This window comes from Platichthys flesus, chromosome 21 (assembly GCF_949316205.1).
Source record: "Platichthys flesus chromosome 21, fPlaFle2.1, whole genome shotgun sequence".
NCBI lineage: Eukaryota > Metazoa > Chordata > Actinopteri > Pleuronectiformes > Pleuronectidae > Platichthys > Platichthys flesus.
Window position 1 is genome coordinate 1,493,115 of NC_084965.1, and position 13,449 is coordinate 1,506,563.

A 13,449-nucleotide genomic window follows, 5' to 3' on the forward strand; every position below is an offset into this window, starting at 1 on the left:
ACACATCCACAGAGAAGAATGAGTAAACACTAAATCACTCAGAGTTCTTAATCAATACGACCTGCACGAACATGACTGATCAATCATAAGCAAATAAATCAAAGTATTTCACCTTTAAACTACTGATTGAATATATGTATATATGCATGTATGTAATATTGATGGAGAAGTGAGTTATTTTTTATATAAAGTTCCACAAAGTTCAAAAGTCTCTGTTAGAGAGAGTTTGGTGTTTATGTGGAACAAATCTCATTGGTTGATGAAATGTGTTTAAATATGTGTTTACTGTATTAAATCACTTTATTATACAATACATTACCATAAAGTACCTGTTTACCTACTTAGGCAACTTTAGAATCCAATCAGACTATATCTGTACCAGCACCATTTGTCTCACGGGCCTAACAAGGGGCCACCTCCTCTGTCTTGAGGGTTGAGGTCTGTTTAAATGCAAACTGAAGATGAGTGTGTTGTGTCCAGGCCGGTGGAGGACAGCAGCCAGCCCCCGGGACGAGGCGTCCTGTCCATGCAGGGTCTGACCTACGGGGTCGTCCGGGTGGACACAGAGGAACGTCTCTCTGTTCTCACCGTGCAGGACGTAGGAACTGTCACACCAGGAGGTCTGTGTGTGTCTGTGTGTGACTGTGTGTCTGTGTGTGACTGTGTGTCTGTTTAAATTTGCAAAACACAAAGATTTTCAGTTTACTATAACAAAAATAAAGTCTATTTGAGATACTGGGATCAGTAAAGTTTTATAATTTTTATATCCATTAACAAATGTATTGCTCATAAATCTTCTCTCCACTTTTAAATTAAATCTTAATAGTGTTTTAGTCCATTATTATAATTAATGCATTAACAATAACACTGGTAAAGTGTCAGTGAAATATCAACTCTGTGTTTAATTAATAACAAACACAAATTCCAGTTATATATATATTTATTCTTGATAACTGTGCAGTGAGTTTCTCATGTAAATAGGATTCAGTCATGATGAAGTGGCGGTCTGTGTTTTATAATCCATAAAGACGCAGTAATCCACGGAGGAGAACATGTAAACCCTGCTGATCAAACGCAGACGCTGCCACAGCCAATCAGAACATTGCTGTCACAACTTAAGCTCTCACTTGAACTCACGCCACCCGCTGTTCATCACAGGAACTGCACCGCAGAGGAGCCTGAGTTGAATTAATGAATCTGTCCGTTTAATCAAAAGCTGTCGGGTTGATTTCCTCTGGCGTGAAGGAGGAGATTCAACATCTGGAAAATAAAGCTGAGATTTGTCGCTGAGTCACTGGAAACTACACAGTGGAATGAATGTTTCCCAGTAACCTAATCAGAACCATCACTGAAAATAATCTGGCATTTATTTGAATGTTCAGATGTGAACCTGGTGCAGAAGTTCAGTTAAACCCACTCACTGAAGTCACCTGGTTTCTGAAACTAATTTAAGATGAAATCTGAGAAATGAGACATGTGTTTTTTAAACGGATGCATCTGGATGAATAATGTCCCTGTTGGTGTTAATCCTTCGTTTTTCTACCTTTCTCTTCTCCCCTGGTTCTCCCAGGCCTGGTGTGCGTGGTGAGGCCGGAGGGCGTCCCTCTCCTCTGTCAGACGGACGAGATCGGTGAACTCTGCGTTTGCTCCATCGCCACCGGAACCTCCTACTACGGCCTGACTGGCATGACCAAGAACTGCTTCGAGGTGAAAGGGCCGACCTCAAACCCTGACTGAGATCTTCTCTCTCACACTGATTGTTGATATCATTAACAGTAAACACCGTGTTAACACCGTGTTAACACCACAGCATGCACACTGAACCCATTAAGGTTGAATGTGTTGCATCTCTGTGAAGTTCACATGGAAGTGAAAATATAATCTTTATTCTCATAACAAGATTTACCATCGATTTAATACGCAGCAGCTTTTCATACTTGTCTGTTTGTTATGAAACACCACAGGAATCCTGGAGTCTCCACAGATTCTCACTTTCACAACCTGAGGATTATCTTCTGGATTAATTAGGCGCTTGAGTGAAGAAAGTCGTGAACACTTCACATCTCAAGTCCCTAAAGCCTGACGTCATTTCTTTATCCAAACAGTTTAATATCAGAGACAAATAAGATTTGAAAAAATTCTGAGCATTTATGTCTAAAACATGAATATTTGAGATCCCAGGTGAAAGTCCTTTTATTCTGGTTTTAGTAATATCATCTCATCCTAACCATTGTAATTCTCTTTATTTTAATCTTCTGTATGTAACAGTGTCTTCAGTATGAGGCCAACCATCATATCTGCTTTATTAAAACCTGCAGTGAGACATTATCGACATAAAAGTAAAAAATAAAACCATATCTGATCCTGGCTCTGTCATGCAGCTCCGGTGCTGAACGCCTCTGTGTGTTTGCAGGTTTACCCGGTGAGCGCCGGGGGGGGGCTGGTCAGCGAGTACGCCTTTGTGCGGACGGGCCTGCTGGGCTTCATCGGCCCCGGCGGCCTCGTCTTCATCACCGGCAAGATGGACGGACTCATCATGGTGAGCGGGCGCCGGCACAACGCCGACGACATCGTGGCCACGGCGCTGGCGGTGGAGCCGATGAAATTTGTCTACAGAGGAAGGTGAGTGGGACAAAGACCCGAGCTCTTTGGAGTCACACTGAGAATCAGATGAAGAGTCTTTCACATCGAACCTGCCTCGTTTACTGTCAGGCTGAGAAATGAGCAGAGCTCTCCTCAAGCTGTCCGTTGCTGCAGCTCCTCCTTTCAGCCTCTGTCTGAAACAATCTCACATCTGTGATATTTGTTGTGACGCTTGGTTCAGATGATCAATGGGTGTGTCCACAGACGGGTCAGTTGTTTAGCTCTGTTGAGACGAGGGTTTCCACCAGTGTGGCCGTCATGATGTAATATTTTACTTTACTATGGAAGTTTATTGCTGTGTTGATGGAAGACAGGAAACTGAGCCTCCCCCCCCCGAGACCCGGCCTGATGAAATGTTTCCAGAGTTTCACTTGAGGCCGAGTTTCATCGCAGGCTTCACAGAACGACTCACCTGTTGCTGCTCAATACAAACCTGCTGCTCCAACAGGAAGGGATTCTCAGTCCTGATCTAATTTAGAGCCTCAGTGACATCAGGGAGCGATGACTGATCCATAACTGATATTTATATCACTGGTTGACAGCTTAGGATATGATTCATTATCATGTCCAGCTGCTAACCTAAAAAAGAATAGAATAATTGTCTCTTTATGTTGATGGACGATTGCTTCATCAGTAAAAACAACTTCTCTCAGCTGATGTTTAGATTGTTTTGCTAATTGATCATGTGACTGCTCGTTACCTCATGTTGAGAAACGACCCCAGAGGGAAAAGGTCAGATCAGCTCTGTTGACCGGTGCTTCTGTTCTTGTCCCTGCTCCGTCTTCGTCCCTGATTCATCTTCCTCCCTGATTCGTCCCTGCTTCATCTTCGTCCCTGTTCCGTCCCTGCTCCGTCTTCGTCCCTGCTTCGTCTTCGTCCCTGCTTCGTCTTCCTCCCTGCTTCATCTTCCTCCCTGCTTCGTCTTCCTCCCTGCTTCGTCTTCCTCCCTGCTTCGTCTTCGTCCCTGCTTCGTCTTCGTCCCTGCTTCGTCTTCGTCCCTGCTCCGTCTTCCTCCCTGATTCGTCTTCCTCCCTGCTTCGTCTTCGTCCCTGCAGGATAGCCGTGTTCTCTGTGACGGTTTTGAGGGACGAGAGGATCGTGGTCGTGGCCGAGCAGAGACCCGACTCCACAGAGGAGGACAGCTTCCAGTGGATGAGCCGCGTCCTGCAGGTAGGTCGCCTCTCACAAACCGTGAGGAAGAGTACGCTGATGATGATGATGATGATGATGATCCGATGATAATCCCACTGTCCTCCGTCCCTCTCAGGCCATAGACAGTATCCACGGCGTGGGCGTGTTCTGCCTCTCTCTGGTCCCGGCCAACACGCTGCCCAAGACCCCCCTGGGCGGGATCCACCTGTCGGAGATCAAGCAGCTGTACCTGGAGGGGGGGCTGCACCCCTGCAACGTGCTCATGTGCCCCCACACCTGCGTCACCAACCTGCCCAAGCCCCGGCAGAAACAACCAGGTGAGAGACGCCGCTGTCTGAATACCCAGAGGTCCTTGCTTTTCTGGAGGGAAGGTGTTGTACTTGCTTAGTGGCTCAGGACTGTGTGTGTGTGTCTGTGTGTGTCTGTGTGTGTGAGCTGCAGAGATCGGACCTGCCTCTGTGATGGTGGGGAATCTGGTGTCGGGGAAGAGGATCGCTCAGGCCAGTGGAAGAGATCTGGGACAAACTGACGACAACGATCAGGTGGGACACACACACTCTCACACACACTCACACAGACACACACACACATAAACAATCACAGTCCAATCTGATGACGTTGTGTGTTTTCTAGTTCCTGTTCCTGTCGGAGGTTTTGCAGTGGCGAGCTCAGACCACACCGGACCACGTCCTCTACACCCTGCTCAGCTCCCGGGTAACAGCTCTCACCCTGTTTCCTGTTTAACAAGCACAAGTGTGACTGAGCCACAGCGCCCTCTGCTGCCACATGTGGTCATCACCTCTGTTTGGCTCCGTGTCGGAGGAATGACTCGGATTTTATAAAGAGAAAAATCATCAATGTGTCGATTGGAGCTCTGAAAGGCAGATTGTAAAAGAAAAATGTTTAATTTTCCTTTTATATTATTATAAATTATATATTATTTTATCCATTACTTTGTACAGGATTAAGCTTTTACACTTATTTGTAGCCTGAAGTTTATCAGTGATCTTTACACTTGTCTCTCCACCTGCCTCCTCTCCCCTCCAGGGGGCGGTGTCCAGCTCTCTCACCTGTCTGCAGCTGCACAAGAGAGCGGAGCGAGTGGCCGCTCTGCTGATGGAGAGAGGGGGTCTTCAGGAAGGAGACCACGTCGCTCTGGTCTACCCTCCAGGTGAGAGACTCGCTCGTACCCACAGGACGACGACAGGAGCGTCACTGAGCGCTCACACCTCTGTCCCTCTGTCCCTCTGTCCCTCTGTCCCTCTGTCCCTCTGTCCCTCTGTCCCTCTGTCCCTCTGTCCCTCCGTCCCTCTGTGTCCCCTGCAGGCATCGACCTGATCGCGGCGTTCTACGGCAGCCTGTACGCCGGCTGCGTTCCCATCACAGTGAGACCCCCCCACCCTCAGAACATCTCCACCACCCTGCCCACCGTCAAGATGATCGTCGAGGTCAGGATGTCTCTCCTCTCTATGGATATTTGATCAGTACCTTTTTAGAGAGTATTTGTTGTGGCTATGCTGAAGTGCAGCTGACCTCTGACCTCTGACCCCCCCCTCCTCTCTCCAGGTTAGTCACTCAGCCTGTGTGATGACCACAGCGGTCATCTGTAAGCTGCTGCGCTCCAAGGAGGCCATGGCCACTGTGGACATCAGGAACTGGCCTCCTGTTCTGGACACTGGTACTGTGGCCTCTCTCACACACACACACACACACACACACACACACACACACACACACACACACACACACACACACACACACACACACACACACACACAGAAAACCATTACTTCCTCACTCGTAGGGACCTTAAAGCTTCGTCCACACTGCTCTGTTTGAGTTTTGAAACACATCAGAAACATCTGTTTCATGTGAACTGGTCATTTTTCTGATCTCCATAATAATAAAACCTTAACTTGAACTTCTCCCTTTAGAATCACGGGACAAACATCCATCAGTGTTTTATGTTTCTATTCAATTAAAAATTGAAAATTGTACAGAGCATTTACCGAAACAGGACCTTTTTGTATTTCTCTCCATGACTGTTACAGCTGTAGCTGTATTGTGGGTTCAACTGGAGGTTAGTGTCTCTGAAATTAATGTGAGTGAACAGATTGTGTAATAAGACAAACTGTGTGTGTGTGTGTGTGTGTTTGTGTGTATGTGTGTGTGTGCTGCAGATGACCTGCCAAAGAAGAAGCCTCCAGCTCTCCATAAGCCCACCAACCCTGATGGCCTGGCCTATCTGGACTTCAGCGTGTCCACGACCGGCATGTTGGCCGGAGTTCAGGTCAGATCAGCGTTGATCCTCTCGTCCCGTCGCATGAACCTGCTCCTCATTTCATTTACATGGTTTAATTCCACCGGGGGGAGGGATGAACAACACACAGTGTAGTGCACACGGGGAAGATGGTTACAGAGATGTGTTACTGTGGAGGCTGCACACGAACATGTAGTGAGATACTCAGAGTTTCCCTCAGAGACACATTCATGTTTAAATCAAGGAATTAGAGGAAATGTTTAAAACTATCATTAAGCAACAGCCTGAAGAACAGTGTGAATAACTTGTGTATTAACCGTCCAACCTTCCGTCCTGTTCCGTGTTTGTGTTGTTGTGTGTGTCTGTCCTTCACGCCGACCTTCCAGATGTCCCACAATGCCGTTGGAGCCTTCTGCCGGTCGGTGAAGCTGCAGTGTGAGTTGTACCCGTCCAGAGAAGTGGCCATTTGTCTGGATCCTTACTGCGGCCTCGGCTTCGTCCTCTGGTGTCTCTGCAGGTTGGTGCAACCTTTAAATGTGTCCCCTCCCCCCCCCCCCCCCTCACCATCTTAAAGAGGAACTTATAAAGCTGTTGCTTCATAATAAAAAGTCCCTTCATCACAAACAGACGTCCACATACTTTTGGCCACACAGTGTTAGTTCTTCGTGACTTTGTCAGGTTTGAAATTCACCAGAGAAACGAGCTTCATCTGTCGAGACACTTTTCACTACATGTTTTACTGGAGCTGTGATTTATGTCCGAAAGTCGTCTGGTGTCCTTTAAGAACACGAACAGAGAATCTCCTCAGGAACATTCATCTGTGACACCTGGCGTCTTTAAATCTCCACTTCTGGCTCCGGACTCAACTCTGGTTTCTTCTCGGCTCATAAATTCTGAACTTGGCCTGAAAATCTTCTGCTGCAAATCACCTTCAATATGAGAATATCCAAAGAGCGACCGCTCACATAAAGAAGAGTTTAATAACAGAGGACACACTCCTGCTCCTGAAAGGGACGATTTACTGAATCTTTGTGTTTGTGTCTGTGTGGTCTGCAGTGTGTATTCGGGACACCAGTCCATCCTGATCCCTCCGGTGGAGCTGGAGTCCAACCCGGCGCTGTGGCTGCTGGCCGTCAGCCAGCTGAGGGTCAGAGACACCTTCTGCTCCTACAGCGTCATGGAGCTCTGCACCAAGGGACTCGGCCTGCAGACCGAGGCGCTCAAGGTCAGCACGCCGCCGAGTCGGGTTTCTGATTCATCAACAAGGAGACATTTGTCAGGAAGATTTGATTTCATGAGGTTAGAGATAAAACACCTGAAGTACACAAAGTGATACTGGAACTCTGGAACCTGGTTCCTCAGCCTCCTCCACTTTAATAACCTGACTCTGTGTGCTCAGCCCGAGGACACGTCTGAGAGCCTCTGATTGGTCGAGCACACGTCTGAGAGCCTCTGATTGGTCGAGGACACGTCTCAGAGCCTCTGATTGGTCGCTGATGCAGTCACACTCTTCATTATCTGTCTCTGTGTCTCCATGGAGACTGGAAGATGAACAGTGACAAGTCAACACTTTGCTCACTGGACTTTTTTATTAGTCACTCACAGGTTTTCATTTCTCCACTTGTGAGTCACACGACTCCTTCACTGGATCCGTCAGTTAAACTCCTACGACTTCACTTGCTTCTTCACTTTGTCCACAATCCAAGTGTCGGGCTCAGGTACAGGAAAGTGAAATGATGATGTGTGTGTGTGTGTCCTCCAGGCTCGGGGTCTGGACCTGTCCCGGGTCCGGGCCTGTGTGGTGGTGGCGGAGGAGCGGCCCAGGATGTCGCTCACACACTCCTTCTCCAAGCTGTTCAAAGACCTGGGCCTCCACCCGCGCTCCGTCAGCACGGCCTTCGGCTGCAGAGTCAACCTGGCCATCTGCCTGCAGGTGAGATCCAGCTCGGCTCCGGACTGCAACTGAAAACTGTCTCAGTTTTCAAGTTATTGTTTTCTTAGTCTTGCCTATAAAATAAAGAACAATGTGCGAGGTGACGTCTTCTAATGTCAGAATCTGCTTCTCACATTAAAGAAGCTTGACATTTTATTGATTGAATTTTTTAACTCAGAGCTTTTATTTAATTATTTGGCTAAAATAATTAAGATCCTTGTATTTAGATTTTATCTTTTTTTTATTAGATTGTTTCATTATATAGAAACAATCAAAAAAACACTTTCTTACGTCTGAACAAGAGCAGAAACCGACAGTCGACTGTTTCTCTGAACGATCTCCTGCAGCTGAAGTTCACAGGTTCACAGGTTGTTGGTCACATGCTCACAGTGTCTGTGTTGTGATTGGCTGCAGGGCACTTCAGGGCCGGACCCCACCACCGTGTACGTGGACATGAGAGCGCTGCGTCACGACAGGTATGAAGATCCGTCTGCTCCTCACACATCTCTGACCTCGACTCTCCACCGCCACCGGAAATATTAAATCTCTGCACGTGTTTGTCCTTCAGGGTTCGGTTGGTGGAGCGAGGTTCTCCTCACAGCCTGCCGCTGATGGAGTCCGGCAAGGTGAGTGTGAGCCTTCCTTCTTCTCCCTCCCTCCCCTCCTTCCTTCCTTCCTTACCTCATTGTTCCTTGATCACTGAGAGACAGGACCCAGGGCTAATCTTTATGAGTGCATGGTGAAAGTGACACACACCACACTCACACACACACACACACAGACACACACGACTGAAATAACCTCACATCGATGGATCATATGGACGAGGACACTGAGTAGAAACAGGAAAGGGTCGGATCTTTTCCTGGAGCCTGAGGAGACGTTCTTCATCTTCGTCTTCCCCCCACACACACACACACCACACACACACCACACACACACACACGCTGCTGACACACAAGAGGAGGACACACAAAGAGAGAGAGAGAGAGAGAGAGAATACAAAAACTCTTCTTTTTTTTTTCCTCTGGAACAGAACATGTGTCATAAGACAGAAAGTGGGCGTGAAGAGTGAATGTGCTGAGCTGAGGTCGAGGATGAAGAGGAGGATGAAGATGTGATCTATTTATAGAGTTGTATTGATGAAGCTGTAGCCATGACCACTCATTCTTCTTTTTAGATCCTTCCTGGAGTTCGGATCATCATCGCCAACCCGGAGACGAAGGGACCTCTGGGAGACTCGCACCTGGGAGAGGTCCGCCCACTTCTCCTCCTTTAAGCTTCATCTTCCTTTATCTTTTCTCTCGTTCTTTCCATCTCCAGTTTTATCTTTTATCTCTGTGGTCAATTCGTTTGTCTTGATTTCTCAGATCTGGGTGCACAGCGCTCATAACGGCAGCGGCTACTACAGCGGTTACGGCGAGGAGGTTCTCCAGTCGGACCACTTCAGCTCCAGACTCAGTTTTGGTGACACCCAGACGGTCTGGGCCAGGACGGGGTACCTGGGTTTCCTCCGCCGCACCGAGCTCACAGACGCTAACGGAGGTGAGGTGCACGTCTGTCTCTCACGTTGACCCGTCGTCTCTGTCTCCTGAAACTGAAACTCTGGTTGTGTGTGAACAGAGAGACACGACGCTCTGTTCGTGGTGGGAGCTCTGGAGGAGGCCATGGAGCTGCGAGGGATGAGATACCATCCCATCGACATCGAGACCTCGGTCATACGTGCACACAAGAGCATCATGGAGTGGTACGTGTGCTCGCTCTCCGGGATTCACTCAGAGATCAGCCGCTGAAGGAAATCAAACATCAGATGAAAGGTGAGGAAGTGACGTGTGGTTGTTTCCCCAGTGCCGTGTTCCCCTGGACCAACCTGCTGGTGGTGGTGGTGGAGCTGGAGGGCTCCGAGCAGGAGGCCCTGGACCTGGTTCCGATGGTGACCAAGGCGGTGCTGGAGGAGCACTACCTGATTGTGGGCGTGGTCGTGGTCACGGACATCGGCGTCATCCCCATCAACTCTCGCGGCGAGAAACAGCGCATGCACCTCCGCGACGGCTTCTTACAAGACCAGCTCGACCCCATCTACGTGGCCTACAACATGTAGCCTGAGTGTGTGTGTGTCTGTGTGTGTGTGTGTGTGTGTGTGAGAGAGAGCGAGCATGCGTTTGTATGCCGTGCATATCGCTGTTGTTGTTCATTCATTTCCCAAAATCAAGATGTACTGTATTTTTGAACCTTCATATGGTGAAGTCTTAAGTCGTCCGTTTTCTTTACAGTCGTGTTGTGCCGGTTGATTGACAGATTGACTGACTGACTGATTGATTGACAGATTGACTGATTGATTGATTGAGTGATTGCTCAGTGGTGTCATGACCATTTGTACACCCCCGCTCAATCACGTGACCGTCACCGGAGCCCGTCACTGTAGAAAGCCTTAGGGGAACACTGTGTCGAGAGGGACCGTGACATCACGTCTTACTGGTCCAGGAGAGAAATCCCAGTTCGGTGGTATTATTTCAATTAGTCGAGGGGCAGCCAGATTATTGTAAAAATATAAATATTGTACATAGACATAATAATCTATATGGAGAGGTACCTACAACACAAAGAGGTATAGTAGCCCCTATATGCAGCTCTCTCCACCTGCACCCTGTGTGTGTGTGTGTGTGTGTGTCTGCATCGTGTGTGTGTGTGAGTGTGTTCATCTCTTTGTGTTTATTTTACCAGTTTCAATGTGAATTCAACACTGATTTCAAACAGATTTTAAACCTTCGACGATCAAATGAAAACATTTTATATACCGGTTTTAAACGTTAAAGATTTGAGTTTTCAGTGTCGCAGTGAAACTTGTAACCGGCTCTAAAACCATCAACTGCAACTTTTTCTGAATCTGGTTCAGAAACTGGGAGAAAGAAACTTTTAGTTTTTCTTGTAATCATCAGAGTTTCTGTGAATTCAGTCCCTGAAACATCCAAAGCATCGCGTCAAGCAAAGTGCACTGTGTGTAAATACAAGAAGAGACAGAGTATTATTAATATGTAGAGCGGCGTGGTCGACGGGGACACGCCTCCGTTCCTCCAGGAGCCGAATCAGCACGTCGGGGGGGCGAGGCCTTCAGAGTCGCTCTCTGGATCCAGATGCACTTTAACGCAGCAGCGTCTGGAGGCCGCTCGGTACAAAGGGACGAAGTTTACAGAGAGAAGCTCAGATTGTAGCAATAACGCCCACGAGGACGTGATGTCCCCCCCCCCCCCCCCCGCCGCCGAGGTCAGAGGTCACGTCTCCAAACGAGCTGCAGAGGACGAGTAATGTCAGAAAAGAGTTTATACTGAAGTTTCCCTGTCGGAGCAGCAGCTCCATTCAAAGAGACGATCCCCAGAGAATCTGCTTCACCTCGAACAAACTTTTATTATATTTTGTATAACTATGCATCTTAATATTTATGTTTCGACTCATTAACAGATGATTTTAAAATTCTGCAGCAAAAACAGCTCGTCGGCACTAAAAGAGCAAAGACGAATGAAATCGCTGCTGATTGATGGACGTTAAATCTTTTATTATCTAAACACACAAATCTCAGTTGTTGTTTCAGGTTTTATTTTAAATTTAATTTCGTGTTGTGTGGTTTTGAGTAAGAAGAACTTTTACTGTTTTCCTGGAGATGAAAGGAACAGAGAATGAACCCTGGGTCTCTTTCTCCAGTTTGCACAGAAGCAGCTCAGTGGCGCCCTCTGGGCCTCGGGGCAGCAGCTGCAGCCTCGTGTGCACCAACACCAACTCCCCGCAGATGATTTAAGAGAATTAAAAACTATATGAAGAGTTTATTGGCTGTGAATTACATGATGGGCACTGACCTGTCGGTCGCTGCAGGTTCCTGAGAGACGACCGGTGCATCGTTTGTTCACGTCCTCTCTGGATCGTCCTCATCTCGTCCTCCTGCTTTGTTTCTCTCGTCCATTCCGTCTCACGTCTTTCGCCATCATTCGTCTTTTTTTATCAGAAGAAGAAGAAGAAAAAAAAACTTTATGCATATCAGAAGTTGCTTATTGCGCTTGTTTGGCTGTTTTAGCAGTTTGGGTTTGTTGGTAGCAGCGTAGCGGCCATGTTTCAGTCCCTGTGTGTGTGTGTCTGTGTGTGTGTGTGTGTAGCAGAGGATGTGGGACAAGAGGGAACTCCCATCAGAGACCCAGAGGACTCGTCAGTGTGTTCAGGGTCAGATGGGAGAGAGACTGCATGGTGTGTGTCTGTGTGAGTGAGTGTGTTAGATGTGTGTGTGTATATTGTATGTAAATAGTGTTGATTTTGTACGGTACAAGTGTGTGTGACTTGTTTTGTACACATGATAAAAAGATTAAATGACACTTTTATAAGAGCCTGCTATTGGCTCACCGTCACACTATACAGTGCAATAAAGTGCTTTGATTGGCTAAAACTCAGACTGGTCCTCTTTATTATTATTATTGTTTTACTTATAGATGATTGGTTTGTACTGCTGGTTCAGGTGATGAAGGAAATTAAATAAAATATAAGGTCATGTTTAGTTTAGCATTTGAATCAACACGTCTCCGTAGGTGATATTAAATGAGCAAAAGGTTGAAATGAAATGATTATTAAACGAGGGAGAATCTTTATTGCCTCTAAACATTAACGAAGATGCTCAGCAGAGGTTAAGCTAAAGGTCACAGAGGTCAACTTTTACAGGATCCACCAATAAAAACCAGTGACACGTCAAACACGGTTCAGCTCCTGCAGCTGCCGACTTCGATCCGTCTTCACGTTCCTTGTTTCAGTCGCTGCGTCAAACAGAAGCTGGAACCGGAAATATAAAGATAACATCAATCAAACTGAGAGAAACATCAAGTGACATTTCAATTTATTCACATTTTATTTGAGAAAACTCTTTAGAATCACTCTGTGAAATATTTCAAATATTGAAAACCTCAAACTCAACAAACATCTATTTGATCTAATTGTTTCCTTCAGTGAATTTTAATATCCTCTGATCGTGTGGAAATTTAAAGATAAAATACAACTTTAACTTGTGATATTGTTTAAGGAGAAATACAAGTGAAACTTTCTGTTTTGTCTCTTTCTCACAGTTTTCCGACAGTCACAGGGTTTTATCCCCCCCCCCCCCCCCCCCAAATATTATTAGCTGGACGTGCACGAGTAAGAGCAAAGTTTATAAATGAAAACAACATTTACAGCTTTGTAAAAGGCCACAGATGGAAAGACGGAGTAAGACAAACACAGTAAAACTGTTCAGCGTAAACACAAATCTTCTTTTCCTCTTCATCTCCGTGTTTCTGCTTCTTCACTCGTCCGTCACTCGGCAGTAAAAGCATTTCTCTCTCGCTGGGGTCAGATCTTTTATGGACATGACGGAATAACTGATCTGTGAGGACGGATGGTTTCAGCTGAAGGATGGAACTTTACTTTCTTTTCTTATCCTTCATCCTCTCAT

At 46.8% G+C, this 13,449-nt stretch overlaps 1 protein-coding gene across 1 annotated transcript in view; it reads left to right on the forward strand.

The window, feature by feature from the left end:
- The window catches only part of LOC133933034 (disco-interacting protein 2 homolog C-like), a 33,746-nt gene extending 21,340 nt beyond the window's left edge, over positions 1–12,406 (forward strand). Inside the window, exons 19-38 of the mRNA XM_062379988.1 lie at positions 481–620; positions 1,571–1,707; positions 2,414–2,622; positions 3,699–3,813; positions 3,911–4,112; positions 4,237–4,337; positions 4,429–4,509; positions 4,843–4,966; positions 5,122–5,243; positions 5,362–5,473; positions 5,976–6,085; positions 6,442–6,572; positions 7,112–7,280; positions 7,818–7,988; positions 8,403–8,464; positions 8,557–8,614; positions 9,169–9,243; positions 9,359–9,533; positions 9,612–9,735; positions 9,837–12,406. Coding sequence (XP_062235972.1) covers positions 481–620; positions 1,571–1,707; positions 2,414–2,622; positions 3,699–3,813; positions 3,911–4,112; positions 4,237–4,337; positions 4,429–4,509; positions 4,843–4,966; positions 5,122–5,243; positions 5,362–5,473; positions 5,976–6,085; positions 6,442–6,572; positions 7,112–7,280; positions 7,818–7,988; positions 8,403–8,464; positions 8,557–8,614; positions 9,169–9,243; positions 9,359–9,533; positions 9,612–9,735; positions 9,837–10,089 — 2,671 coding nt within the window. The 3' untranslated portion in view covers positions 10,090–12,406. The remainder of the gene's footprint in view (positions 1–480; positions 621–1,570; positions 1,708–2,413; positions 2,623–3,698; positions 3,814–3,910; positions 4,113–4,236; positions 4,338–4,428; positions 4,510–4,842; positions 4,967–5,121; positions 5,244–5,361; positions 5,474–5,975; positions 6,086–6,441; positions 6,573–7,111; positions 7,281–7,817; positions 7,989–8,402; positions 8,465–8,556; positions 8,615–9,168; positions 9,244–9,358; positions 9,534–9,611; positions 9,736–9,836) is intronic.
- Positions 12,407–13,449: the final 1,043 nt, after the last annotated feature.